Source organism: Mesoplodon bidens (assembly GCF_964165515.1).
Source record: "Mesoplodon bidens genome assembly, chromosome: 20".
Lineage (NCBI taxonomy): Eukaryota > Metazoa > Chordata > Mammalia > Artiodactyla > Ziphiidae > Mesoplodon > Mesoplodon bidens.
The window spans coordinates 7,460,509-7,486,422 of NC_138181.1; the positions used below are offsets into that span (position 1 = coordinate 7,460,509).

The window sequence follows — 25,914 nt, forward strand, 5'->3', positions numbered from 1 at the left end:
GTTGTTCTAAATGGTCTAAACTCAGCAAAAGAATAGCCGCCCGGCATCCATAATCATTTACTTTCAGCAGCTTGAATGCAAATGTCATTAAATGTTTACAGTGGTTGCAGTGAATGCCATGCATTTTCATCTGTAGTTTCAAAGATTTACACAGGGGAGTTTTTCAGTTTGATGTGAACGATAAATCTTATACATCCTGTGGGACCTACTAGCCTATAAAAACTGATTGAAGCAGTTTCCACAAGGGCTTAGCCTGCTTGAAAGAACTTGAGAACAAAGCTTCATTCTTCCTACGGGGAAGGAAAAGGGAATAGGAGAATAGGAAGAGAGGGCCAGCCAAGAGCCAGTCAACCAGGCTCAGCAGAAGTGCTTGAGCAGAAGCTGTACTTGTGCAAAACTCAACCAACTGTGCACACGTTAAGTGCAAGTCTGTGCAAATGTGGATCCCACCTTCAAGCAAAGGAGGTAAGGTTTATAGTAAATACTTGAATCTGAGTTGCGACGAACAGGGCCATCTATCGTGATAATACCTATAATATAGACCTTTATCTCCTTTGTGCAGGAACCATGCTAAGTGCTGATATCCACTGTAAAGAGGATGCTTACAGCAACGGAGGGCACAAAGAAAGTGAGGCTCGGAAAAGCTAAGTCATTTGCCCAAGCAAGGCCTCTTAGCTAATGGGTCTTCAACACCAGACCCAACTCCAAACAAGTGTTGCTGTATAAAATACAGGACACCGCTTAAGACTGAATTGTGGATAAACAACAAATAATTGTACTAAAAAGTATGTCCCAAATATTGCTATTTTTATTTGCTAAATTTGGCAACCCTTCTCCAAATCTCATCCTTTGACTATTTGTATGGAATTCTGGTTAGGAGTGAAATGGTCTATTGCCTATATGTGATATTGTGATTTATAGTAAGAAATATGTCTTTGGTCTTGTCCTGTTTCTGGCCCAGGTCTCCTAAAACCCTTGGAATTTCCTAAGATAAGATCCAAGGAGGTGTCTTTTGTTATGTTATTGAGGTGACTTGGGGGAGGCTCCTAAAGAAGGGGGCTAGTGCCAGAGGAACCTATTCTCTCTCCATCAGAGTTGAAACTTTCAGTCCCTCCCCGCCACCCCATCTAGGGAGGGAGAGGGGCTGGCGATGGAGTTCAATCAATGATTAATCAATTATACCCGTGTAATGAAGCCACCGTAAACCCCCAAAAGGACTGGGTTCAGAGAGCTTCCATGTTGGTGAACACCTGGAGATTCGGGGGAGTGGTGCCCAGAGAGATCATGGAAGCCCCGTGCCCTTTCCCCAGACTGTCCCCTCTGTATCTCTTCCACCTGGATGTCCCTGAGTTATCTCCTTTATAATAAACTGACGATCTAGTAAGTAGAATGCTTCTCTAAGTTCTGTGACCCACTTGAGCAAGTTAATTGAACCTGAGGAGGGGCCCTCTGGAACCTCCCATCTGTAGCCGGTGGGTCAGAAGCACCAGCGACAGTCTAGACCTGTGACTGATGTCTGAAAAGGGGGAAAGGGCAGTCTTATAGGACCGAGCCCTTAACCTCTGGGATCTGACGCCATCTCCTCGTCGGTAGTGTCAGAATTGAATTGAACTGCAGGACACCCAGCTGGTGTCTGAGAATTGCTTGGTGGTGCGGGAAAAACCTCTGCAGGGTGGAATTTGGAGCGGAAGTAGGCCATAGTAAAGTAGGTGCTCCAGCCCTATTTTGGATGAATCGTGGTAGCTGCAAGAGGCATAAGACTTAGACAAAATTGTCATGTAGATGATATTTGTTTTGAACATTTGTTCTGTTAAACACAAGGCAACAGGCCCCAAATGGAATTACTTCTGCTGAGCTTCACATCACCAAACTCAGGCTTAACTTTACTACAGTTTCAGCCTCTCCCAGGAATGGAGTCTTAAACCCGTCCATCAGGATCACGTGCTCAGCACTAGTGAGGTCGTCTGCCTCATAGACCCCTGCAGCCCCTACGGGAAAGTGACCTGACACAAGCACCCCACTGTTGGCTGGTATAACTTCCTTGTTCCCACTCCCTTGGGCCTATAAAAGTCTTTCATTTTGTACAGCACCTTGGAGCCCCGTTCTATCTGCTTAGATGGGATGCTGCCTGATTCACGAATCATTGAAGAAAACCACTAAGATCTTTAAAATTTACTAAGTTGAATTTTGTTTTTTAACAGTTCTGAGTGTGGTAAGCCTCACAGTGTTTAAACCATTCCCCTCAACACCATCAGCAAAATCATTTCAGCATCTGTCCCCCAGATACACATATTTATTTATGATCGATACATTAATACTCTCATATTAATGTATCTTGTACATTTTAAAGCACAAAATAAAAATGTTAAAGATGAGATATAAAAATATAAGAAGTACCACCTCTTTCTTTCTATACCCAATAGACTGTCCTGAGCACCCACTTTGGACACTGCTGGACACTCTGGCCCCATCCTTGTCCTGGGCAAGACTCATAAGAACTAAGATTTAGTGAACACCTATGTGTGGTTTTCTCACTTGGTCCTCGTACCAGTTCACGAGCCCCTATTTGCCTTTGGTGAACACTGGGGTGAGGGGCTACTTCAGAGGCTCAGTGACTCACCGAGTCCCACCCTGACCAGCAGAGCTGAGACCTGCAGAGCTGTGCTCTCTCAGCCGGGCTGCCTGTGAGGGAATGGAGGTGGGAGGCGAGATGCGGGAAGCTGGGGTGATGCTCCCCCCATTTTACCGAAGAAACTGTGGGTAACATTTGCCTGTTGTAACACAGCTTATATGCTTGTTTTGGAATTTGAGACTTGATCCCAGAATCTGTGCTTTTTCCTGCTTTGCTATATATTCTAAGATACCCCGGAACCTGAACCCAAATATGAATAAAGGTTGGTATTCCCTCCTTAAAAAAACAATAAATACATAAAAAGGACACTGGAACTAACCAAGCAAACTTAAACCCAGAGACCCACTAGAGCTTTATCCAATACATTTTTGTAAAATCCAAGTTTTCTTTAACTCTTTTTTTAACTCTAGGTACACCTGGCTGAAGTGTTTTACATTTAGAATGCGGTCTAACAATGAAAACCTCTTCAAAACATTCCTGAGTGGCAGAGTACTTTATTAACACGCACTTTGCCCAGGGAGGTTTGTGTGTCAGGAGCACAGGTCTCCTCAGGACCCCTCCCTTCGGTTAGACACACTGAGGAGCGGTAACAAGTGTCTGGGGAGAGGAGGAGAGGATGCTTGTGCCTGGAAAGGGGCAGAAAGAGAATCCTGTGACTCCTGGGGGGCGCGGGTGAGGGTGAGGGTTGGGGAGGTTTTTTGTTTTTTTTTTTTGTGGTACGCGGGCCTTTCACTGTTGTGGCCTCTCCCGTTGTGGAGCACAGGCTCCGGACGTGCAGGCTCAGCAGCCATGGCTCACGGGCCCAGCTGCTCCGCGGCATGTGGGATCTTCCCGGACCGGGGCACGAACCCGTGTCCCCTGCATCGGCAGGCGGACTCTCAACCACTGCGCCACCAGGGAAGCTCAGGGCTGGGGAGTTTTAAGCAGGGGAAAAGGGGGCGGGAATTAAGGGGAGGCCGTCGTGGTTATGAAGTGGCGCAATGAAGCTGCTGGCCAGGGTTTCTCAGGCTTTGCTCTCTTACCTCTCACTTGCTAACCTTGTCTTCAGGACTCTGAGGCACGTGGCTTTACTCTTCCAACTACAGAGAGCTCTTTTGCTGTCCTACATTTCTAAGCTTCAACAATTTCCTGTTTCTCAAGGTCCCATCAGTTCTGGATAGTGGGTGATGAAATCATAGTGAATTCAGATATTAAGTGTATATATAACAGAATTTATGATTAAACAAAGAAAAGATAGCCCTCATCTTTATGGGTGGAGATGGAGGAGGGTATTCAGGCATTCAGAGGGAAGACCCCACCCCTATTTCTGTGCTGTCATTCTTCCAGAAGTGCAGAGTCCAGCCCCCAGCCTGGGGCACAGAAGCAGCACAGGGCCTGGGGTGGGACGCAGTTTGGGGAAAGCTCCAGCAGACAGAGAGCTAATCCAAGCAGGGGTCCCTCAGCATCTGCAAACTCCATGCCAGCCATGGTTCCAAGTACTTTCAATGTTAGTACACACTGAATCCTTATTTTCTATCAGGCAGGTCCTCATTTAACCTCTGGTTTACAGATGAAGAAACGGAGGCACAGAGAGATTAAGTCACTCACCAAGGCCACCCTGGAGGAAGGGTCAGGCAGAGCCGGCCTCTCACCAGAGTCGGGGCCCTGGGGCAGCTCTTCAGGGCTGCGCTCATGCTGACCACGTGCTGAAGGACAGATGTGAGGGCAGGACTTCATTAACTTCTCCTGTCATGACCTTTCTGGATCCTTGGCCCAAAGTTAGCAGACAGGGAGCCCTGAGCATAGCTGAGCCCCAGTAGGATGGGGGTTTGCAGCTAGCTTTTAATGTGATTTTAACAAAAGAATGAAATGGCTCTCTCTCTGAGCATGTTGATGGATTCTGATGCCTGCTACAGTCAGGAGTAACTGATTTTGTCTTTTTCCTGCCCTTAACAGAAGGCAAAGACTGCTCCACCAGCAGCATAGACAGGCCCAGTGAGGTTGTGAAGGGAGGGAAATGAGTGCTTCAAGTTCTGGGGCTGGTCTTCGTGATGAAGAGGGCTAAGAGGTCTTAATAATCATAACGATTCCATCTGGGCGGGAAAGAGGCAGGAAAGCCAATCTACACGTTACTGTTGTGAACCGACATGTTGTTAGCGTCACAGATTTCTAAACGTCATTTTTGTTCAGGAGTCACAGGGGCCTGCTCCCAGCCTGGATCACCTGCTTCGATTTGCTGTCCAAACAGCAGGATCTTCGTGTCTACAGCAAGATACAGTCCCTGCACATTTGCTCATTCACAGAATCGTCCCAGAGTCAATCCGCCTCCCCTGCTTCCTGCAAGAAATAGCTTCTGATTCACCGGCATGCAGGGCCCTTTCCTGCATCTCTGCGTCTCTTAGCAACGCGTCCCAAAGCAGCCCTGTTCAGTTGCCATCATCGCCTGCCACCTGGGAAAGGAAACCGGCCAGTTCCGGTGCGGAGCCACCACTCTCTAATGCACACACATGGCACTCTGTGTCCAGATTTTCTGGTCTTGGTTTCAAATTCTCCAGTGTTGCATTAAATTATGCTTATTTTTAAATCCTGGAATGTGTGCTTCTCTCATGATATTTTATCCTTTTCAGTAAATGTAGCTGACTAATTTAAATTTATTTTTTATACTTTCGAATAAAAGATATAAACTAACAAGCCGGAAACCTTAATTTTTTTCAGTTTAAAAAGCATTCACTCTCTAAATATGTGACCACACAGTTGTTACGTTCCTTCATAATGAATCAGGAAATTCACACGTGAACTCAGGAGAAACCACAAACTCAAACCCTCTCTACATTCTATGAATCCAAGCTTTCCTCCCTTCACCCAGATGGCCCATCTCCATTAAGAATCTTCTCCTGACTAAATCACCCCACTGCAGGCCTACACTGATTATTACATAAAGTAGTAGACCTTTATCTTTATTCTGCTGATGTTTCTTGTATATATATATATGTCTAAAAATGCCTCTTTGCATATACGTTTGTCTACGACAAACGTTAAGCTTATAGAAAGCAGAAAAAGAATCTTCTGCCTCTGTTTTGTGCTTTATAAAGGACCTACAGAAACATTTAATAATGCTTAAAGTAACTTACAGGTAGTTAACAGTGTAATTCCTGCCATTACTTCTAACGGGGTTTATGTGATGCTTTTTTTCTCAAAGGGCTCCAGAAGCTGCGAACAGCAAGACGACACAATAAACAAAGGCAGCCGGTCCTCAGTGGCTCACAAAACAGCATAAAGGTGGTAGGAGAGCAGTTTGCAGAGAACTACAAGGAAAAGCTCATTTAGTAAAACAGATCGAGGGTGACAAGGGAAAGAATTTTGCCATGAGCTTTCTAAAATGGCATGAAAAGTAGACTGATTTATTTAAATAGAAAAAAATTATTTTAGAGGTTGTTTAAAGCATGGAGTAAAGCTGCTTCAGTAGGAGAATAGTTACCGCTATTGGGCGTCATTATTCATGAAGATTATTCACAAAGCAGATCCAGAAAACTAGGTCACCAAGCTCAGTCAGAAATACTACTGCTAATTCTTTGGCTACGGGGCCACCCAGGAGCTCCTTAAATATTGGTCTAAGCCACAAGAGAAATACATTTTCATAGAAACACCACTAGGCTAAATTTATGACCCCAAAGATAGTTCAAAATTTTATTCTACTTTGGGTGGACTCCAAGAGTGCCAACCACCCCTTGCTTGCCAAGTTCCTGGTGTGGATGGCCTCACAGTTCACTGCCTACAGATGTGAACCGGAGGGATGAAAGCACCTGAGGGAAGAACAGAAGGAATTGGTAAAAGAGAAGGTCACTTAGTGTGGTTTTGCCATAATCTAAAGTTGAGAACAATTTATGGAGCACCTATTATGTGCAATGCATTTTGTAATGCTCAAAAAGGGGGGGGGGCAGTTTTTCTATTTAAATCATAAATCCTATGCACTGCAATAAGTTTAACTTTTTGAGGTTACAAATATGGAAAAGATCTACTCTATTGTCTATCGTCAGACCACAGCTTCATTGGGGGAAATCTCAAATCCTTGAGTAACTGGAGTTTTCTCCCCCTTCACCTGTGTCCGCAGGACCTCATCAAACCTCTACATTTCAGAACTAAAGGACTGAAGAAAATCAGAGCCCCCAGTGTTCAGAGGCAGTTAAGCTGTGTGCCTCAAGGCTTCTTTGACAAGATCAGGAAATGAGAGGCAGATTCAAACCTGTAATCTGCAGAGTAACTGTAGGGGGGGTCACTTCATAAACACACTCACCCTTCCCTTAATTTCTGTGTTTCTCTCCTGCTTAAAACTCTCCAAAGGCTCCCCAATAATAAATTTAAAAAATTATTATTTTACTTAGAATAAATTCAAAATCCTTACCGAAAACTGAGAAGCCCGGTGTGATCCGGCCCTGCCTAGAGCTCTGAGTAAGCTTCACAGTAACTTATGCTCCCCAGTGACCCTGCAGGTACAGGGGACTCTTCTGCTAACCCTGCCTAGAACCTTCCCTCCCTGATCTTCTCGTGGCTGCCTCCTGTCTATCACTCAAGGCTTAACTCTGAGGTCACCTTCTGTCATCACACAAACTAAACCATTCATTGGATCACCCTCCCCTCATCACCGCTTGTTTTATTTTCTTCCAAGCTCTTGTGGCCATCTGAAGTCCTATGCCCGTGTGTTGTTTGCTTGTTCATCATTCCCTGTAGGACCAAGGACTTTGTCAACTCACTGCTGTATCACCCGTGCCTGGAACATTGCTCGTCACATAGCTGGTGGTCAAGAAATACTTATTGAATGAATGAATCCAGAAGTTATTTGTTCAGCAACTTTATTCATCCCTAGCATGACCATAGTCACAGAAAGCAACAGTACCATCTCTGAACACACAACATGAGAAGAGGGACTTCCCCGGTGGCGAAGTGGTTAAGAATCTGCCTGCCAATGCAGGGAACATGGGTTCGAGACCTGGTCCGGGAAGGTTCCACATGCCGCGGAGCAACTAAGCCTGTGCGCCACAACTACTGAGCCTGAGCTCTAGAGTCCACGAGCCACAACTACTCAGCCCGCGTGCCACAATTACTGAAGACCACACGCCTAGAGCTTGTGCTCTGCAACAAGAGAAGCCACCGCAATGAGAAGCCCGCGCACCACAACGAAGAGTAGCCCCCGCTCGCCGCAACTAGAGAAAGCCTGTGAGCAGCAACGAAGATCCAATGCAGTCAAAAATAAATAAATTAATTAATTTTTTAAAAATCAGAGGAAAAAAAATCCTTTCTACAACTTGTGAGATCTTCTGCTAGATGAGCCACTCAACTTTTACTTTACGCAATTAACAAACTTGGCTTACAATTTAAACAAATCTGCTGTCTAGTTTCCTGGCCTGTGGTAGATTAAAAGAAGCATATTAGAGGTAGACACACTAATAGCAGCAAGAAGGGATAGGCCAGCATGGAGAAAACTAAAAAGTTACTAAAAAGCAAAAAGAACTGAGAAAATAGAGTATTTGGGGCATTAAGTGTAGAAGCAAACAGTCTCACAGATCTAAAGTTGCCAGCAAGCAACACTGCAGTTACAGTAATTGCTTAAGTTACCAAGAAAATTAAGTTATGTTGTATATATGTGTATGTATCTAAGGAAACAGGGAAATAGTATATGTTAAGTCCTCCTTTGAAAAGTTTTTATCCAAAATGCTATTTTTACTGTTATTTTAAAGGGCAAGCAAAATTCGGTTTTCTAAGAGAATTGACTTCTGTGGAACATGTTAGAGGACCTCTTCCTCCCTCCCTCCCTCCCTCCGTCCGTCCCTTCTCACAGTTAGAACTGTGTAGCTAACCATGTCTCTTTTACCTTGAGCAGCTAGAAAGCACACAGCCAAATGTGAAAAACATCCCGACTCTGCTGGCCTTTATGGCATGTTCTTTTGGGTTCTTTTCCTGATCTTGACCTGATCTTTTCTTCATCTTGACACTTATTTATATTTTCCTAGAACTGATTCTTTATTACTATTTACCTTCACCATTATTTTTATTATTTGTGCTATAGTTGTAGGGCACTTTAAATCCTTTATGGAAAAAGATTGAGATCTCTCTGCTTGTGGCATGAGATGGATGGAGTGACATTTTAACTGTTACTTCATCGTACAATCAGACTGAGAACTCAGTCAAGAGTAACCAAGCTGGGGCTTCCCTGGTGGCGCAGTGGTTGAGAGTCCGCCTGCCGATGCAGGGGACACGGGTTCGTGCCCCGGTCCGGGAAGATCCCACATGCCGTGGAGCGACTGGGCCCGTGAGCCATGGCCGCTGAGCCTGCACGTCCGGAGCCTGTGCTCCGCAACGGGAGAGGCCACAACAGTGAGAGGCCCACGTACCGCAAAAAAAAAAAAAAAAAAGAGTAACCAAGCTTCTTGCAGAGACAATGGAATTTTCAAAGACAGAACATTGTAAGTGCTTGAATAGGGTCCTGGAGCTTTTTAGCTCACGATCTGCTGGACTTGGTAACTGAAAGGTTAATACAAGATCACACATCCTGAAAATTGAAAGTTAAATTCCAAAAAGTTAAAATTGACTAAATATAATCACAGGATATGTGCACAGCACAAAAGGGCAGCCAAAAAAGAGCCACAGCTGCTAATTCCTTTAGAGCGAAGGAGAGCGAACTTCCTCACAAAGCAGGCTGCGGCGGCCCAGCAGTGGTGACACAGTGGAGCCAGGGCTCTTTCCTTTGCCCACCTCATGTTTTCACTGATCCGGTTCAGTTCAAGAAACCTAGAGTCTGTCACACAGAGTGAAGTAAGTCAGAAAGAGAAAGACAAATACCGTATGCTAACAGATATATATGGAATCTAAGAAAAAAAAATGTCATGAAGAACCTAGGGGTAAAACAGGAATAAAGACACAGACCTACTTGAGAACGGACTTGAGGATATGGGGAGGGGGAAAGGTAAGCTGTGACAAAGCGAGAGAGAGGCATGGACATATATACAGTACCAAACGTAAGGTAGATAGCCAGTGGGAAGCAGCCGCATAGCACAGGGAGATGAGCTCGGTGCTTTGTGACCCCCTGGAGGGGTGGGATAGGGAGGGTGGGAGGGAGGGAGACGCAAGAGGGAAGGGATATGGGAACAGATGTATATGTATAAATGATTCACTTTGTTATAAAGCAGAAACTAATTAAAAAAAAAAAAAGAAAGAAACATGGCTTCTCCTTACTGTCCTGACTTCTCGGATACTGTGGGTAGCCCAGGGAGTGGCTGTAATGTTGAACAGATCACACATAGAACCCAAAGGGCTAAAGAACCCTGCTTTCACCGAAGGACTTATATTTATGTAAATCATGTAGCATTTTACAGTCTTTAAAAATCTACAAAGAAAAAAGTCTTTGAAAGAGAAAACTTAACATATTATGCCCAGTAGCAGATTCTGGAAGCAAATCTATTTATAAGTCATATCAGGAAATAATTTGATTCTAATACATTGCTTGTTCAGGGATGCTTTTTCAAAACATCTCCTTAAGAGCTATAAAAACTGGCTTCCCTAAAATCAGAGAGGGCTCAGATAGGACATTTATACAAAGCAGTGACTTTATAAATTTTGTTTGTTTGTTTGTTTTGTGCGGTACGCGGGCCTCTCACTGTTGTGGCCTCTCCCGTTGCGGAGCACAGGCTCCGGACGTGCAGGCTCAGCGGCCATGGCTCACGGGCCCAGCCGCTCCGCGGCATGTGGGATCTTCCCGGACCGGGGCACGAACCCGTGTCCCCTGCATCGGCAGGCGGACTCTCCACCACTGCACCACCAGGGAAGCCCCAACTTTATAAATGTTAAGTGAAACTCCCTGAAAGTGTCTTTGTCATCTATTGGGTTGGCCGTCCACAACTGCCACCTTCTCTCCATGTCCCATCAACTTCTAGGACGTGTCCCTCACACAGGTTTACATGGTTATAACCACCTTTGGGCTCTCAGTAGACCTGACAGTACCATATGAGCTGTCCCCACCACAGCAGGTTGGGTGGGCACCAACCCCCAACCTGCACTGGACCAAGAAGCCTCTTTGCAGGGGGATTGGGAAGCAGGTCTGAGGCATCCCAGTCTTTAAGGAGAGGAGATATAAATCTGGGAATTGTGGGTGACCATATTCCTCCCCCTGGAGTAGGGGAAGCAGATGTGCAAAAAGAGAAAGAATAATTCAGAGAAGAGTGCTGGGAAGGGCAGAGAGCAACAGGTGAGTTGAAAAGAGAGACCTGGGGCTTCTCTGGTGGCGCAGTGGTTAAGAATCTGCCTGCCAATGCAGGGGACCCGGGTTCGAGCCCTGGTCCGGGAAGATCCCACGTGCCGCGGAGCAGCTAAGCCTGTGCGCCACAACTACTGAGCCTGTGCGCCACAACTACTGAGCCTGCGCGCCTATAGAGCCCGTGCTCCACAACAAGAGAAGCCACCGCAATGAGAAGCCCGCACACCCCAACGAAGAATAGCCCCCGCTCGCCGCAACTAGAGAAAGTCCATGCGCAGCATCAAAGACTCAACGCAGCCAAAATTAAAAAAAAAAAAAAAAAGAAACAAAAAAGAGAACTGGATGCCCTGGAGCCCTCATGCCAGGTGATCCTGACGCAGCTGCACCCTCGCCCTTGGTTCTACACACCCAACACTTACAGGCAAGGGTTCTCATAATGAATCCCCCTCATTGGGGTTAAATAGCCTTGAGGGTTTCTATCATACACAACCAAGAATCCTAACTAATCTACAAGTGATAGAACACTTTTGTTCAAGGGCACAAACTTGAGAAAGTTAAATTGAGGGAATTGTTGGAACTGATTCCAACTGGCTGAGTGCGGACAAGCCTCTCCTTCATTCTGGGCCTTAATTCTGGAATCGATTTCCAATATTCCCTTTGCCAAGTAATTAATTCACGGGACTAAAAACACAAAGCAATCCCTTTCAGCAAATGTATTTCCTTTTAATATGGGAGAATCACAAAACACAACTCCTTTTTGTATAGTTATCAAAAACTCAATTCAGTATTTTGTCCAAATCTCTCAGGGCAAACCTAATACTTAACTCGTGCTACCAATGTTGTGTAGAGAAATTTAACACTTGAGATTAGAAAATTGGGTATATATTGGCGTAAATTGTTTAAAAAATGTATTTTGGTTCCTTTTTAACCTCTGGATACTGGAGAGGTATCTAATTTTACCAATAAAGGGGTTTCCCAACCGTAGTGGCTTCTAAATATGATGGATTTTTAGAGATTTGCCATCAAAAGCTGTAGCTTTGGTAGAGTTTTCACAAACACAGGTGCAAATGGATCAGCAAGAATTTAGAATCTCGAGCTGGTGGGAAGGAAACCACAGTCTGATCTTTTCACATTTCAGATGAGAAGTTTAAACCCAGCATGAGGAGGTCGCCCTTACTTAGCTAACTTGAACTAAAGAGGGGGCCAGACCTGGGTCCCAGCTCCCACCCCGAATTGTTTCTACAAGTCTCAGAGGCAATGTGTGAAGTGGTCTGTGTGCTTTCCGCCCTCTTCTCCCATCAAGATGTGGAGGTGACATGGGGCCATGAGGGCGGCTCCTGCACAATGACCACAGGACGTCTGTGTGAACGTCAAAGGAAGGCGTAAGGAGAGAAAAAGAGTGAGAGAACACTGTCATGGGAACGCCGAGGCAAACCACAAGATGAAAAAGAGTTGAAACCCATTCTGCTACCTCAGGTTTTATTTACTCAAATAATAAATCAAGACATCTGTGTCAAAACCAATGCAGTGTAAAACAGACTAAAGATGAGCTTTTGAATCTGATCAACACTGTCTTCTAAATACCAAAATCCTTTAAAAGGGATACCACTGCATCTTTATCTACATCACTGTTCAAATTACTATATGGCATTTGTGCAAGCTCTCTCTTTGTTCTAGCTTCTTTTAAAAATTCTAAATTGCTCACCAAGAATGATTAATATAATGACAGAATTATCTAGAATTTTATCTTTCTATGAGCAGAAGTTTCTAAACTCACGACAGGCCAGAAAAGTCAAATAGGCTTGAGAAATGAAGCATTTACTCCAGATGAGATCAACGACCTCCTCCTGGGGGTTAGGTGTACCTGGGGGTCAGTATTGAACTTCAGAAGAGAACTTCATTCAACTCGAGTCTGGTCAGAGAAAGAAATATCAGCCTTTAGGGAATAGACAGCAAACAATTGTGGCCCTAAAATTTTGTGGTGGGGATTTGTGTTACTGCCCAAAGATGGCACTGACTTATATCACTGGATGTTAACCCCCTGCCAAGGTTCATTCATTCAACTGATTGTTCAGTGCTGGTCCTGTAGAGAACATCCCAGCTCCCGCTGAAATCCCATAGCCCCTGAGAGATGCAAGCCCGCTGAGGGTAGCTTGCCTGCCCTGGAGCCGTTTGACAAAACAATTAATTTTTAGAGACAAGCGGAGGTAGATGAAATTAAATTATTTTCATACTTTTATTTCATTAAACAGTTTCATTCCCTTTCTGGATTAGAAGATTCATACTTATCCTAGAAGGTCAGAGCTGGAAAGACCTCAGAGGTCAGATGGGGTAACCTCGCTTTGCTCAGTGAGTCGTCAGGGCGCTTAGCTAGTTGGCCGGCAGGACCAGGCTTCATTTCATCTCCTGAATCCCAGCGCCAGTGACCTTTTCTCTAAATAAAATCTCTCTATCAAAAATTGATACACTTTACAGGCGTATTTCAGACGCTGGTTTTATTTTAAGGCAAAACAATCCAAGACACAGAGGGTTAAAGCTATTCTCTCTGATCTGCTGTGTACAAATGGACCCCCACCTTCCCCTCAGCACCTCAGGGAATAACTGCCCCCCCACGCCCCCACCCCCATCCCCCATCCCCCATCCCTGTGCCCCCGCCCCCGCCCCCGCCCCCAGCCTCCAGGGAGGCCCTTTCTGTCCTGCTTATTTTCACTCTGCCTTCTAAACCCTGAACATTCCTAGCAGCTGGCGATGAAAACTCAAAAAGCTAATTGTTTTTAAGATGAGAGAGGAAGAGAAGAGGAAGACCAAAATAAAGAGGTAAAATCCTTGGGAAATTTAAAGCTACAGGTGGGCTTTGTAGAAATGGCATTTGAGGGGAATTTTTAATATTACTTACTGCTAATTTTCTTTCCTTTTTTTTTTTTAAGTTGCTTTCTTGGAAAGGGAAGCTGTGAATTGGCTCTTTTTTTTTTTTTTTCTGGCTGCTTCGGGTCTTAGCTGTGGCACGTGGGATCTTCGTTGAGGCATGCGGGATCTTTGGTTGAAGCACGTGGGCTTCTCTAGTTGTGGCGTGCGGGTTTTCTCTTCTCTAGCTGTGGCGTGCACGTGGGCTCCAGGGCGCATGGGCTCTGTAGTTTGCAGCACGTGGGCTCTCTCGTTGAGGCACGCGAGCTCAGTAGTTGTGGCACACGGGCTTAGTTGCCCCGTGGCATGTGGGATCCTAGCTCCCTGACCAGGGATCGAACCCGCGTCCCCTGCACTGGAAGGCGGATTCTTTACCACTAGACCACCAGGGAAGTCTTTCTAATGTCATTTACACACCCAAAGTCATTGTAATTTCAAAACATAAAATATGTACGATAGGAAGACTTAGTTAAAAAAATAGAAAATTCCCAAAATGATTGTAGAGAAAGCTTTTTTCCCCTCTCGTTTGACTTGTGTCTGTTTTCTGTGTCTTTGTATCTTTAGCCCCAAACTTAAGTCACATATCAGCAAGGCTAGGTCACTAGACCTGATCGTCCTGAAGCCCCTTCTCCCATGTCCCAGGAGTGCTTATAGGACCCCAGTCCCGGGGCTGGTGGGCTGCCTTCCGAGGAAGCCTCGCCCTCTCAGAAGGCAGTGAAAGCAGAGCTCCAGCCTCTGCATGGACCACAGGAGCTCTGTCCAAGCTGCTGAATCCTGGCCTCAGGACGCAGCAAGTCACTGACCATCCTCAAGCATCTGTGTCCTCATCCACAGAGTGGGCACAATGATAGTGTATAACCTCCCAGAGTTGTGAGGTCCTGATAAGAAGGAATCATGCTTTGGAAGCTCTCTGTAGGGCACAGAGAGCTGTAGTTTTCACTAAAGCCTAGTCATGGTTTGGATGAAGAACTAAGTGATTGCTGTACCCGCTCGTTGTGATACTTGGATACATCAGCAACGTTCACTCTGGACCCCATTTGTTTCAACAATAAGGGAGTAAATTTAGCCATTTGGAGAAGAAAGTCTACACTTAGGATCCAGACTTTTTTGCTTGGGAAGTTGATACAAGGACCTCCATCCTATGCTACACATGGAGGAATAGATTTTGCTTCCACGTAAGCAATATTTTCACTTTAATAACTGTAGTAAATAATCACATTTGTATGAGTGCACTGAGTGAAAGGCCTCTTCACTGATAGCTCACAGAAGACATTTGTAACCATTCTGCTGTCCCTCAGTGGTGACACACAGCTAAGTTCCAACTCACGCGAGGACAGGGCGGTGCTTGCGCACCAGTCTATCAGACCCAGGGAAACCGTCATGTGCCCAGGGCTGGGCAGATGGAAACCTCTCTTTGTTGATTTCTTCCTTTCTCTAAAGCCCAAGGCCAGGCAGGGGTCACCTGGCTAATAACAGCCATGAGGCACCTGAGGGGCTTGTAGTTCTGAAGGTGCTGATTTTCCAACTCCCTCTTCGCCGTGACAGAGAGCGTCACACAGTCTGACCAGCATGGTCAAGGTTAAGTTTAGCCCTGCTTTCTCCCCTGACCCCAGAGCCCCCAAACTGACCCCTCTAACTCCATGCTTCCCGGTCCTACCTGCTGTCCCACTGACTTTGCTTCTCTTCTCTCCCCTAAGATAGGGCTACTGAGGGACCCTCACTGGCCCCGTGGCGACTGCCAGGCAGGTGGCGTCCTCAGGGCTTTCTGATGGGAAAACTGAGAGCTCTGGTGGTTTGCTCCAGGTTAGGCGTTGAACCTGGGGTTTCCAGGTTTTTAGCCAGGAAGCTGGCCATCCTTGCTTTAGATGGGGCAGGTGTCTGGGGATCCATTAGCAAAAGTGGCTAAATGGGGCAGACAGGCAGAAATCTACCCACTTGGAGCAAGTCCCACAGTGCCTCTCCCTAGAGCACTGGCAACAGCTCTGAGGTTTTCTTATACCTGGAAGGCGGAGGAGAAAGGCGGGGAGATGGAGTTTTCAAGTCATCAGAGCAGCATTAAAGGACACAAACAACTACCGTGTGACCCCACATTCAGAGACTGGGCTCTGACGCACGGATATGTCATTCCTCTCAAATCCCTGTAGGAAACGCAAGATACAAGGACTAGGATGGAATGTAAACCATTTCTTAAGGAAGCCTGCTAGCATTTCTCTCCCTCCAAGACTTTCCCTCCAAAGAGAACTCGAGCTCATCTTTTCTCCCTGATTCTCGACTGTGGCTGTAAGGGCTGCCTGTTACGGGGAAAGGGGCAGGAAGGAGGGTGGGGAGGCTCACGGGAGGGAGGCACAGGCTCCCGATGAAGCAGCGTCACGTCCACACCTCTGGGAGGCCCCTCTCCCGGCGCGGTGAATTTCATCCATTTCTCTGGTGACTTCCCCAAGCGTCCCTCCATGTGGACCCTCCACACAGTCCAGCAAGAGGCCCCTCCTCCAGCTCATCCCACCAACCCCTCCCTCACCCTCATTGCCTGTATATGGACAAAGTACAGCAAGATGTCCGTGCTATCGGGAAAGAGAAAACAAAAGCATAATTTTTAGTTTTGTCCACCCACTTTGGGATCAGTACACCTGAACTGGGTGGAGAGGGGAGGCTGGGCTCAAGCACCAGCCCAGAGAGGAGGCTGAGTGGAGATGCAGAGAATAAAATGCGAAGAGCAAGGAGTAGGCTTGGCCATGACTGGAGCTGGGAGAGACGCTGGAAACCACCCAGTGCTACCCTCTCCCTTCTGGTGGGAAAGGAAGCAGGGCCTGGAGGCTGACGCCCGGGAAGCAGAACATCGACCTGCCGGCAGGGGTGGAAGGTGGTCCGCTGGGTACAGATGGGGCTGAGTTCCGAGACTGCGCTCCAGTTCTGGAAACTTCCACAAAACCCACCGCAGCCTCCCCAAGCCCCCCTCGCCCATTCCGGAGAGCAGGATTTGCTTCTGCTCTTTCCTTTTTGGGGGGAAGAGGAGGATTTTTGCCTCATCACTTCCCAATGCCTTCATCTGAAGTTGGGGACAGGAGCCTTTGCTTTTCGGGTGGCTGTGCAGATTAACACCCAGCCTAAGGGCCGGCACAGCGCAGGGCTCAACAAGTGTCCGTGTACCGCCTCCAGCCTCCCTCTCCGCTTTCCCATAAAGGGCGCTAGTCTTTGGCAGAAATCTTGGGAAGCAGCGACTCATTCTCTCCTTCCGCACGGTAAGCCGCTCGCGCAGGGAAGGTGGCGGAGCGCAGAGGAAGGAGCCAGGCCCCCAGCGGACAGGAGACCCCAGCGTGAGGAAGTGGGGGCCCTGCGGGCACGTCGGCCCCCTCTCTCCACTCTCTCGCTTCTCTGGGAAGAGCTCGGGTCTCAGGGATTCAGCCACGCGCACGTTCTTACCTTGAGAGGCAGGGCGGCAGGCGGGGCCGGGCAGCTCCTGCTGGTCTGGAGGAGCGCACGATGCCTGCCGAGCCTGGCGCTCCTGGGCCGCGTGGACGTGCCCGAGCCCTCAGCGCTCCGCGGGCGCCCCGGGCAGGGGGCCGGCGCCTCGCCACCTCCCCCGGACCCGGGGCTTTCAGCCGCGGCGGCGGCAGCCTGGGCCTGGGGAAGGGAGCCTCCCACGGCGTCCTGAGCCAGCGGGTCCGTGCCCCACACGTGCCGAGGGGGAGAACCGCCCGGCCAGGGCTTCCAGCCCGCGGAGGAACTGCGGCCGCCGTCGCCCATGCCGCGAGCCGGGCTAGGGGGTCTGCATGGCCGGGGCTGCCGCCGTCCACGGGTCCCGGAGGCGGGGGATCTGCGAGCGCGCCCCCTCCTTGCATCCACGTCCCGGGTTTTCTCCTCTCCCTCTTTCCGCTCGTCCCGAGCAGAGCAACTGGGAGCAGCTGGTGCCTCTGTCCCACGGCCCTGCCTCTGCGGGGGAGGGGCAGCCGGGCCCAGCGGGAGCCCGAGGGCCCGGCCTCCCGAGAAGCCGGTCCCGGGACCCGGGAGAGAGCGTCCCTCCTCCGGGCCCCCTGCGGCCGCAGTCCGGGCGGGAGCCAGGGCGGGGCGGGGCGGGCGCGCGCCGGGGCGGGGGCCGCAGCTGCACGGAGAGGAAGGAAGTTTTCCTCTGCTGCTGCTCAGCCGTGTCCTCCAGGGGCTCGGCTGGTCCAGCCGGGTCGACTTTCAGACGTCGGTGCCCAGGGATGCGAAGGCCGGCAGCTGTGGGCAGGCGTGACCTGGCCCCATGGCTCCACGACGGCCTGAGGAAGCAAATGATACACCTTCAGCCCAGGGGGAGTCTTCCCCCTGGAGTGGGGAAGCAGTGGGGATGGAGGTGACCCAGCCGCGGGTCTGGGCTGTGCATGAACAGACAGGCTGGGGGAGCGAGGCTGGCAGGGGACAGTCGGGACTCGGCTGCCCTCTCCCTAGTGTGTCTGATGGATTTCCTTCTGTTATCCGGCCCCCTCCCCATGTTTGAATTGAAGACACTAAAGTTACTAGTTTCCATGCTTATCCCAAACTCCATATTACCGACACCTGCTGTTTGGTGTCTGACCCTGAGACGGATGCATGTAAAGATGAGACCCCGGGACCCTTCAGAGCTCACTTTCAATCTACCTTTGTTGCATCAGTGACACACAGTTGTAAACAACTTTAATGTTTTAATGAATTTCCACTTGAAATCATGTGGTTATTCAGGAATTCCCCAGGGGGTAGTCCCATAGTCCCACAGCAAAATACTGGGCATCTCTCTCTCTCTCTCTCTCACACACACACACACACACACACACACACACACAAATAGATAAGTAAAAATAAAGAGATGAAGATGAAAAAGAGAAAATAAGAAAGAGAGAAAGATGAAATAAGAAAATCTATCCAGGTGACAAATCAAGCAGGAGGTTTTTTGTTAAATTATTTTAAGAAATACTTCCGTTTTCTTAAACTGTGAGAACAATAGGAAATCACCTGAAAATTCATCCAGTAATTCACATTTAGAGGGTTACTACAGGCTCAATATCCCTCACAATGGAAAAGAGCCCTCTGAGTCCTGCTGACCTTGATCCTGGGGAGAGCACAGCAGTGGGTGGAAAAGGTCTTTTCTTTATCAATTTGGGCTTGACTGGGAGGGAACCAGGAAATGATCCTCTGGGACAAACTGGCACATGGCCTGGAGAGCTGGCAGCGAACTAGCCTGAGCCACAGCCTCCCAACTCCTGGCCGTGACCTCCCACTGGCAGTGTACCTTCAGTGGCCGAGGGCACCGGCCCTGGCTGACCACCGCTGGCCGGGGCGGCTCCTTGGGAATTCTCAGCCTGGGTGGATGGGGCCCTGTGTTTGTTTTCCTTCTTAAACATCTTCACACAGCTTTTCCACCCAAGTTTATGGAGGCTTCTCCTCGTTTCCAGACAGCTGACAAATGACTCAGTCTACATGTGTCCAGAGCTGTCTGGGCCAGGCTCTGAACGCCGTAGCCCCTTTATAACAAACACCGTGACAGAGAAAATTGCAGCAAAACATGTGACCAAGTCTCAGACTTGTCCATTGAAATGATGACATATTGACCTGATTATATTTATTTTCAACCAAAATGCCATGTGAGTGAGGTCTAGGCCTCTTTATGTAACTCACTCTCCTAGAAAAGAACTTACTTGGACATGGTAACCACTCAACAAGTATTGTACTAGTTGGTTAAGCGATTAACCGTGAATAAGGCCAGGTGGGGGGAGCTCTGTCTTCCTGCAGAACAGGAATCTGGGGAGAAGTAAAGTACCATTGTCTTGTCTTAGCTTCCAGGGGCTCGAGCATCACACTAGGTGCCCTGCATGTCTGTTATTCACAATTCAACCCCATCTTGAGAGGCAGCGGGCAGTGTTTCCACTGCACAGGTGAGGAGGTGGAGCTCGGGGAGGGGAAATGATTGCCTTTTTACCACAGCTGCCCCAGATGCGCAGGGGCTTAAGGAACCATCAGATGAGAAGTTTCACTTCAACTCCAACCTGCAAGTAAAACAACGTACCACAAAGTCTGTGGTAGTGGTGAGTTCAGGACAATTCTCTCTTCCGACTTGTTATTAGCAAGGCTGCCGCAGAGGTGATGACTGCCAAATGTTTCATGTCTAGGTTGTTTGGGCTGGCCCAGGAGGAGAGTAAACAAATGGCGGGGATGCCACTGGGGGGTTGACAGGAGGGCGGAGGGACTTACCTGGAGGACACGTGTAGGACACCTCCTTAGTATTGGGGGGAAGGGAGCTGGGGTTCTCTGTGAGAAGTAGGGGCAGGTGCCAGAAAAACATGGGTTTCTGCTGTGATGTAAATAGCACAGGGCCTGAGAGCACGAGCTTTGGTGCTACACAGACATTTTTCTGAGCCCACTGTGTGGCTTTGTGACCTTGAGCAAGTTACTTAACCTCTCTGATAATCAGTTTCCCCTTCTCTGAGTTAACAATACCCACTTCATAGGGTCGTTGAGAGGATGAAGTGGAAGTGTCTGTCAACGCCTTATTTAGCATAGTATCGGGCGCAAAAAGGTTTCTCGATAAATGTTAGCATTTCTTAGAACGCATATGCACACACTTTTCAGGCCTACAAAGATTGGTTGACCCAATGGAACAATTTGAGCTGCTGCATGAAATCTTTTTTTTTTTTTTACCTGCAATGGCAATCATATGCAAGTTTGTACGCTTCCTATCTGATGGGTAAGCGTCCGAGGACTGAAGAAGTCACTGCGATGAGGGAAGGGTTAAGGTTAGGGTCAGCAGTGAGTTTGGGGTCTGGAGGTCTGACATGATCATTTATTAGCTGTGACTCACAGCAACTTTCTGACCCTCAGTGGACTTACCTGAGCAAAATATATTTCTGCCCTTTCTGTCTTACAGAATTGTTTTGAAGGTCAAGGGGGATAATCTGTGTAAGAGTACTCTGTAAACACAAAATTAATATTTATTAAGTCTTTACATCAGGATGGGTGTTGTTATAATAATATCATTAATAATAACTCTAAACTTAACCATCGTCTGATTTCTCTGAAAACTCAAGATCTCTTTGTCTGAAAGGATTCTAAATTGATTTCATATTTCTCCACCACCACTGACCTTCAAGATTCATAAGGTGTGAAGGCAAACAACAGATAATTTAAACTGGACTCTATTTCTGCTAATGACCTCTTCTCATCACTTCTAGAGAGAAAAAGAAGATTCTAGAAACTTAACACGGGTGGAGCGGGGAGTGGGCACTGAGGAGAGATGTCAGGGCTTCTCTCTCTCCAACCTTGGGACAACCTCATGCAGTCGGCAGCTGAGCCCCCTTCCAGAGACACAGAAAGAGACTGAGGGCACTGGGGTCCGGGGCTCGGGCGCAGCAGTGGAGATTTCATCGAGTCTGGCTCCCCCCTCCCCTCTCTAGACCGGTGGACGGTGCACACAGACGGTCCAGGCCACCTGCTCCTCTCTCCAAACCTGGGCCCCCTGGAAAGGCCCACCCACCCACATGAGCTGCCTTGCTGCCCAGGGAGCTACTCGCTAAAGTTGTTTCCCTAGCGTTCTTAAGAGCTTAAATGATTTAAGATTGTACAAAATGGTACCTTATCAAGATCTGTTGTCTGAATTGAAGAAAAGTAATTCTCCCAAGAGTAGTGATTCCAGAGAAAGAGTGTTAGAGGCCCATGTCCCGGGGGTCCCAAGGGCTCCTGGAAATACTCCATTCAGGAGTGACAGCCTCTCCACACTCACTCGTTCTCTCAGGGGAGTTCATGCCACCCGTCCCTGGCAACTAAATTGGGAGCCTTCTGGAGTCCCTGTGCCCAGTTTGGTCGTGACCTTCCGGCATTAGCGCCTGATAAGAAGAGAAGAAGGTGGTAACTATAGGCCTCTCCTGCCAAAGGATATGTTTTGGAAAATGCACTTTTTAAAAAGAATTTTCTTCCTTCTTTTTTTAATTTTTCTTTTTTATTTTTGGCTGCGTTGGGTCTTCATTGCTGTGCGTGCGTGGGCTTTCTCTAGTTGCAGCGTGTGGGCTTCTCATTGCGGTGGCTTCTCTTGTGTAGCACGGGCTCTAGGCATGCGGGCTTCAGTAGTTGTGGCTCACGGGCTTAGACATCAGACTCAGTAGTTGTGGTGCTCGAGCTTAGTTGCTCCACGGCATGTGAGATCTTCCTGGACCAGGGCTCGAACCTGTGTCCCCTGCACTGGCAGTCGGATTCTTAACCACTGCGCCACCAGGGAATTCCCAGAAAATGCATTCTTGATTCAAGAAAGAACGAGAGACAAGGCGGAGGTGGGGGTGGGCCTGAGGGAGAGCTTGGCAGAAATGAAGCCTGAATGGTTAGAGGGGCAGAGAGAGTGGAACCGAGCAGAACTCTGTGGGGCCCCCAATTACAAAGGCCCCTCCATGTCCCCTGCCTCTTGTTTGTAGAAAAGCTGAAGTCTCCCAGGCCTCCCTGAGTCCAAAAGAGTGAGCCCAAGCAGCTAATGATCAGGAAAACAGGGTCCCAGACTCAGTGTCTGATGCACACTCCTGAGCTGTTTTACAGGTACTATAACTGCCACCAGAGGGGAAAAGCTCACTACATGATGACCAGACTGCAGCCATGACATAAGTGCCCCACCCTGAACAGTACTGAGTCTATGGCTAGCACAATTCCAAGAACTGGCCTCAAGAGAATGGGATTAGCACTGCTGCTCATGATCATCTATTCCTTTGTGGGCATCAAAGTAATTATAGCTTGCTCTGCCCATATACATAAGCAGGCAACCAAAACTGTCAGCAAAGAGATACTACAGATGCATGTCAACATCTTCCACTCTAAGACCTCAATGCCCTTTCTCAGCATGAAGAAGTTACAGAAGAAGTACCTTCGTTCCTAATCCCATAGAAAAGAAATGATACCTGATGGGGGCGGGGTGGGATGGGGTGGGGCGGGGTGGGATGGGGTGGGGTGGGGGGTGGGGTGGGGGTGGGGGATTTGCAAGCACCTCTTTGCAGGAAACTGCCCTCAGCAGGAAACCCCCTTTCTTGTTACTTTAGCAAAGCATCTTATGGAAAAACCTGAACAAACTTTTTAGCTAACCCAATACATTGTAACTAACCTTAAACCAGGCACCCCCATGCTCTGTTCATCTCCAGCCCAAGCACACTTTTCAAATCTGATCACACAATACCTTGCCTAACTTGTTGGTTCTTTCCTTAGATCAGAGAAGTAGAAATGAAGAATAAGTAATTAACAGATGATCAGATCTCTTCCCTAGCTTCCCCTTCAGTAATCTTGTGAACAGACTGTGTGAACAAGACAGCATCTAAAGAAAATCACAAGAAGTTGAGAAGCCTGCACGCAGTGGGGAAGGGTGATGACTCTGACCCTTATCTCAATGATTAGCTGAGATTATGCCCCTTTTTTTCCCTTTAAAAACTGTCATGGCTGAGTAGAATCTTCAGAATTGGTCTTGGGACATGAGTCCACCTTCTCCCCAGATTGCAGGCCTTTCTGATTAAAGCATTTTTCCTTTCTACCAACCACTGCATCTCAGGTATTGATTTTTTGGTTTGTTTGTTTGTGTTTGTTGAATTTTTGAATTTTATTTTATTTATTTTTTATACAGCATGTTCTTGTTAGTTATCTACTTTATACATATTAGTGTATACATGTCAATCACAATCTCGCAATTCATCACACCACCACCACCCCCCCCGCTACTTTCCCCCCTTGGTGTCCGTATGTTTGTTTTCTACATCTGTGTCTCTATTTCTGCTCTGCAAACCAGTTCATCGGTACCATTTTTCTAGGTTCCACATATATGCGTTAATATATGGTATTTGTTTTTCTCTTTCTGACTTACTTCACTCTGTGTGACAGTCTCTAGATCCATCCATGTCTCTACAAATGACCCAATTTCATTCCTTTTTATGGCTGCGTACTATTCCATTGTATATACGTACCACATCTTCTTTATCCATTCATCTTTCGATGGGCATTTAGGTTGCTTCCATGACCTGGCTATTGTAAATAGTGCTTCAATGAACATTGGAGTGCATGTGTCTTTTTGAATTATGGTTTTCTCTGGGTATATGCCCAGTAGTGGGATGGCTGGGTCATAGGGTAATTCTATTTTTAGTTTTTTAAGGAACCTCCATACTCGGGTATTAATTTTTGGGTGGTGAGCAGCCAGACCTGAGATCAGTAACAAGAGCGACGGCAGGAACCCTGCTCAGGCCTCAGGACTTTCCAGGATATTCTGTCTACTGGTTAGAAATGCACCTTCACAGCTGTAGCTTGGTTTCCTTCATTATCATAAGGAGATTTGCCTAATAGTGAGCTTGATGGTGGCGACAGTGAGAGCTGCCATTTATGGAAAATCTCTTTTATGCCTGACACGGCCAAGGGCACTTTATATATATGACTTCTCACCCCCAGAACAAGGTAAATATTGGACTCTGTCTCAAAGACAGGGACACAAAATCTGCAGAAGTTAAACTGCTTTCCCAAAGCGACATAGCAATGAGGTGGACCCAGGTCTTTCAGGATCCAAAGTCCATGCCCTTTCCACAATGCCACATTGCCTCCCAGTGAATATATTTAGAGGACAACGTTATCTTCCATTTTACAGACAAAGACTTGAGATTTGGAGAGGTTAAAAAAAGACAACTTTTCTCACATCCTCCCCAGGTTCCAGGGGCACGTGGTCCTCTCAACTCCTCCACTCTTTACTTTCTCCAAACCCAGTCCCCTGTGACTATTTTTTCCTCTCCTCCAAAAGCAAGCCGGGCTCATTTCTTCAGGAGATGACACTGTGTCAGATAGTCCCCTTGTGATGACTATTTATGGAGGAACCAGATGGGAATGCTTGGGAAATGCTCTGATTAGAAAGAGGCTTTCATTTCCAACCTGCTTCTATTTCCTTTACTGCCTGCCACCCAACTCCATACACACATGGGTGTGTTCTGAGCGATCCTTTGTATGTTGTTGCTATGTGTCTACCCTGGCATCTGATCACACAGGCTGATGCTTTTGAAGTAAATGGAAAAAGTTCTTGAACAGATCAGAGCACTGGCCTGAGGAACTTGAACGCTCCGTCCTGTGTTGAGCTCAGATGGCCATCCTCTTGTTCACGGTTCTGAGACCCTTTCTACTACGAGACACTGGGCAGTTAGAGGTGGGGTCCTTGCAGGGAGCAGGGCCACTCCACCGAGGGGCTGGGGTGGCGGGGAGGAGAAGGGCGGCTTGAAGGGGAGGAGTGTGTTTGGGGTCTGTGTTCGCTGAGGCCCAGGCCAGAGCCAGAGGCTGTACCTCTTCACTTGGTCTGTAATTGTCCCTTGGGGAAGCCATCCTCATAGGGCTGTGAGTTTACTGGAAGGAGCCTTCATGGAAGCTTGATTAGTTGAGTAACAATGATTTCAAGTGCACATTTTGTAAGTTCCAGGTGAACTTGGTGACGGCGCAGTTTGACCCCACGTGCCCAGCACCTCCCATCTGCTCTCCTGTTTAGTCCTCAGGATGCAGAGCCTGAGGCCCAGGGAGGTGGGTCAACTTGCCCACTGCCGCTGACCAGAGGCAAAGCCAGCCCTCAGTCCTTCTGTCATAACTGCACACAGGGCCCCGATGGCACCAGGTGCCTCCCAGGCCCACCCAGGCCACACTCCCTGCCACCCCATCGCATCCTGGCGGTGCCCACCCCATCCTGGCCAACCAACTATACTAATGCTCTGCACCTGTCTTCCAAGCCCCAGGTCTGCACGCCTATGACCCTAGGTCCCCAGTGTCTCCAGCGTTGTCAACTCCATAGACAGTGGTTTGCCTGCACCATCCCTGCTTTCCCAGACTCTCCTCCCACTCTTCCCCTGTGGGGTCCCCTCAGACAGGACAGGTTCCCCAGGGCCACCGTGCAAAGCCTCCACCCGGACCCTGGCTGAGCTCTCCCCTTCCCTGTCCTCCCCATCCTCGCTAGACACTCTGGCCATCAGTAATACTTCCCTTTCTAGCACTTACTGCCAAAAACATTCATTCTGATGCCAATGGTAGAAGTAAGAAAGAAAAGACAGGAAAGAAAGAAGTTTTCAAAAGGCTTTAGAAATTTCCTTTTTTCTAACTCCTGACACAGTCTCAAAAGCCATTTGAAATATTTTAATGTTGCAACTCTTCTCCCATAAGTAAAATATTA

The 25,914-nt window shown here is 47.8% G+C and overlaps 1 protein-coding gene across 5 annotated transcripts in view; it reads right to left on the reverse strand.

The window, feature by feature from the left end:
- Nucleotides 1-17,595, reverse strand: part of PSD3 (pleckstrin and Sec7 domain containing 3) — a 559,242-nt gene extending 541,647 nt beyond the window's left edge. For 4 of the 5 annotated variants that reach the window (XM_081221103.1, XM_081221102.1, XM_081221100.1 and 1 more), the window contains exon 1: nucleotides 17,184-17,595. In XM_081221103.1, the coding sequence (XP_081077229.1) occupies nucleotides 17,184-17,507 (324 nt within the window). In that variant the 5' untranslated portion in view covers nucleotides 17,508-17,595. The remainder of the gene's footprint in view (nucleotides 1-17,183) is intronic. The other variant, XM_081221108.1, reaches the window with a different exon arrangement.
- Nucleotides 17,596-25,914: the final 8,319 nt, after the last annotated feature.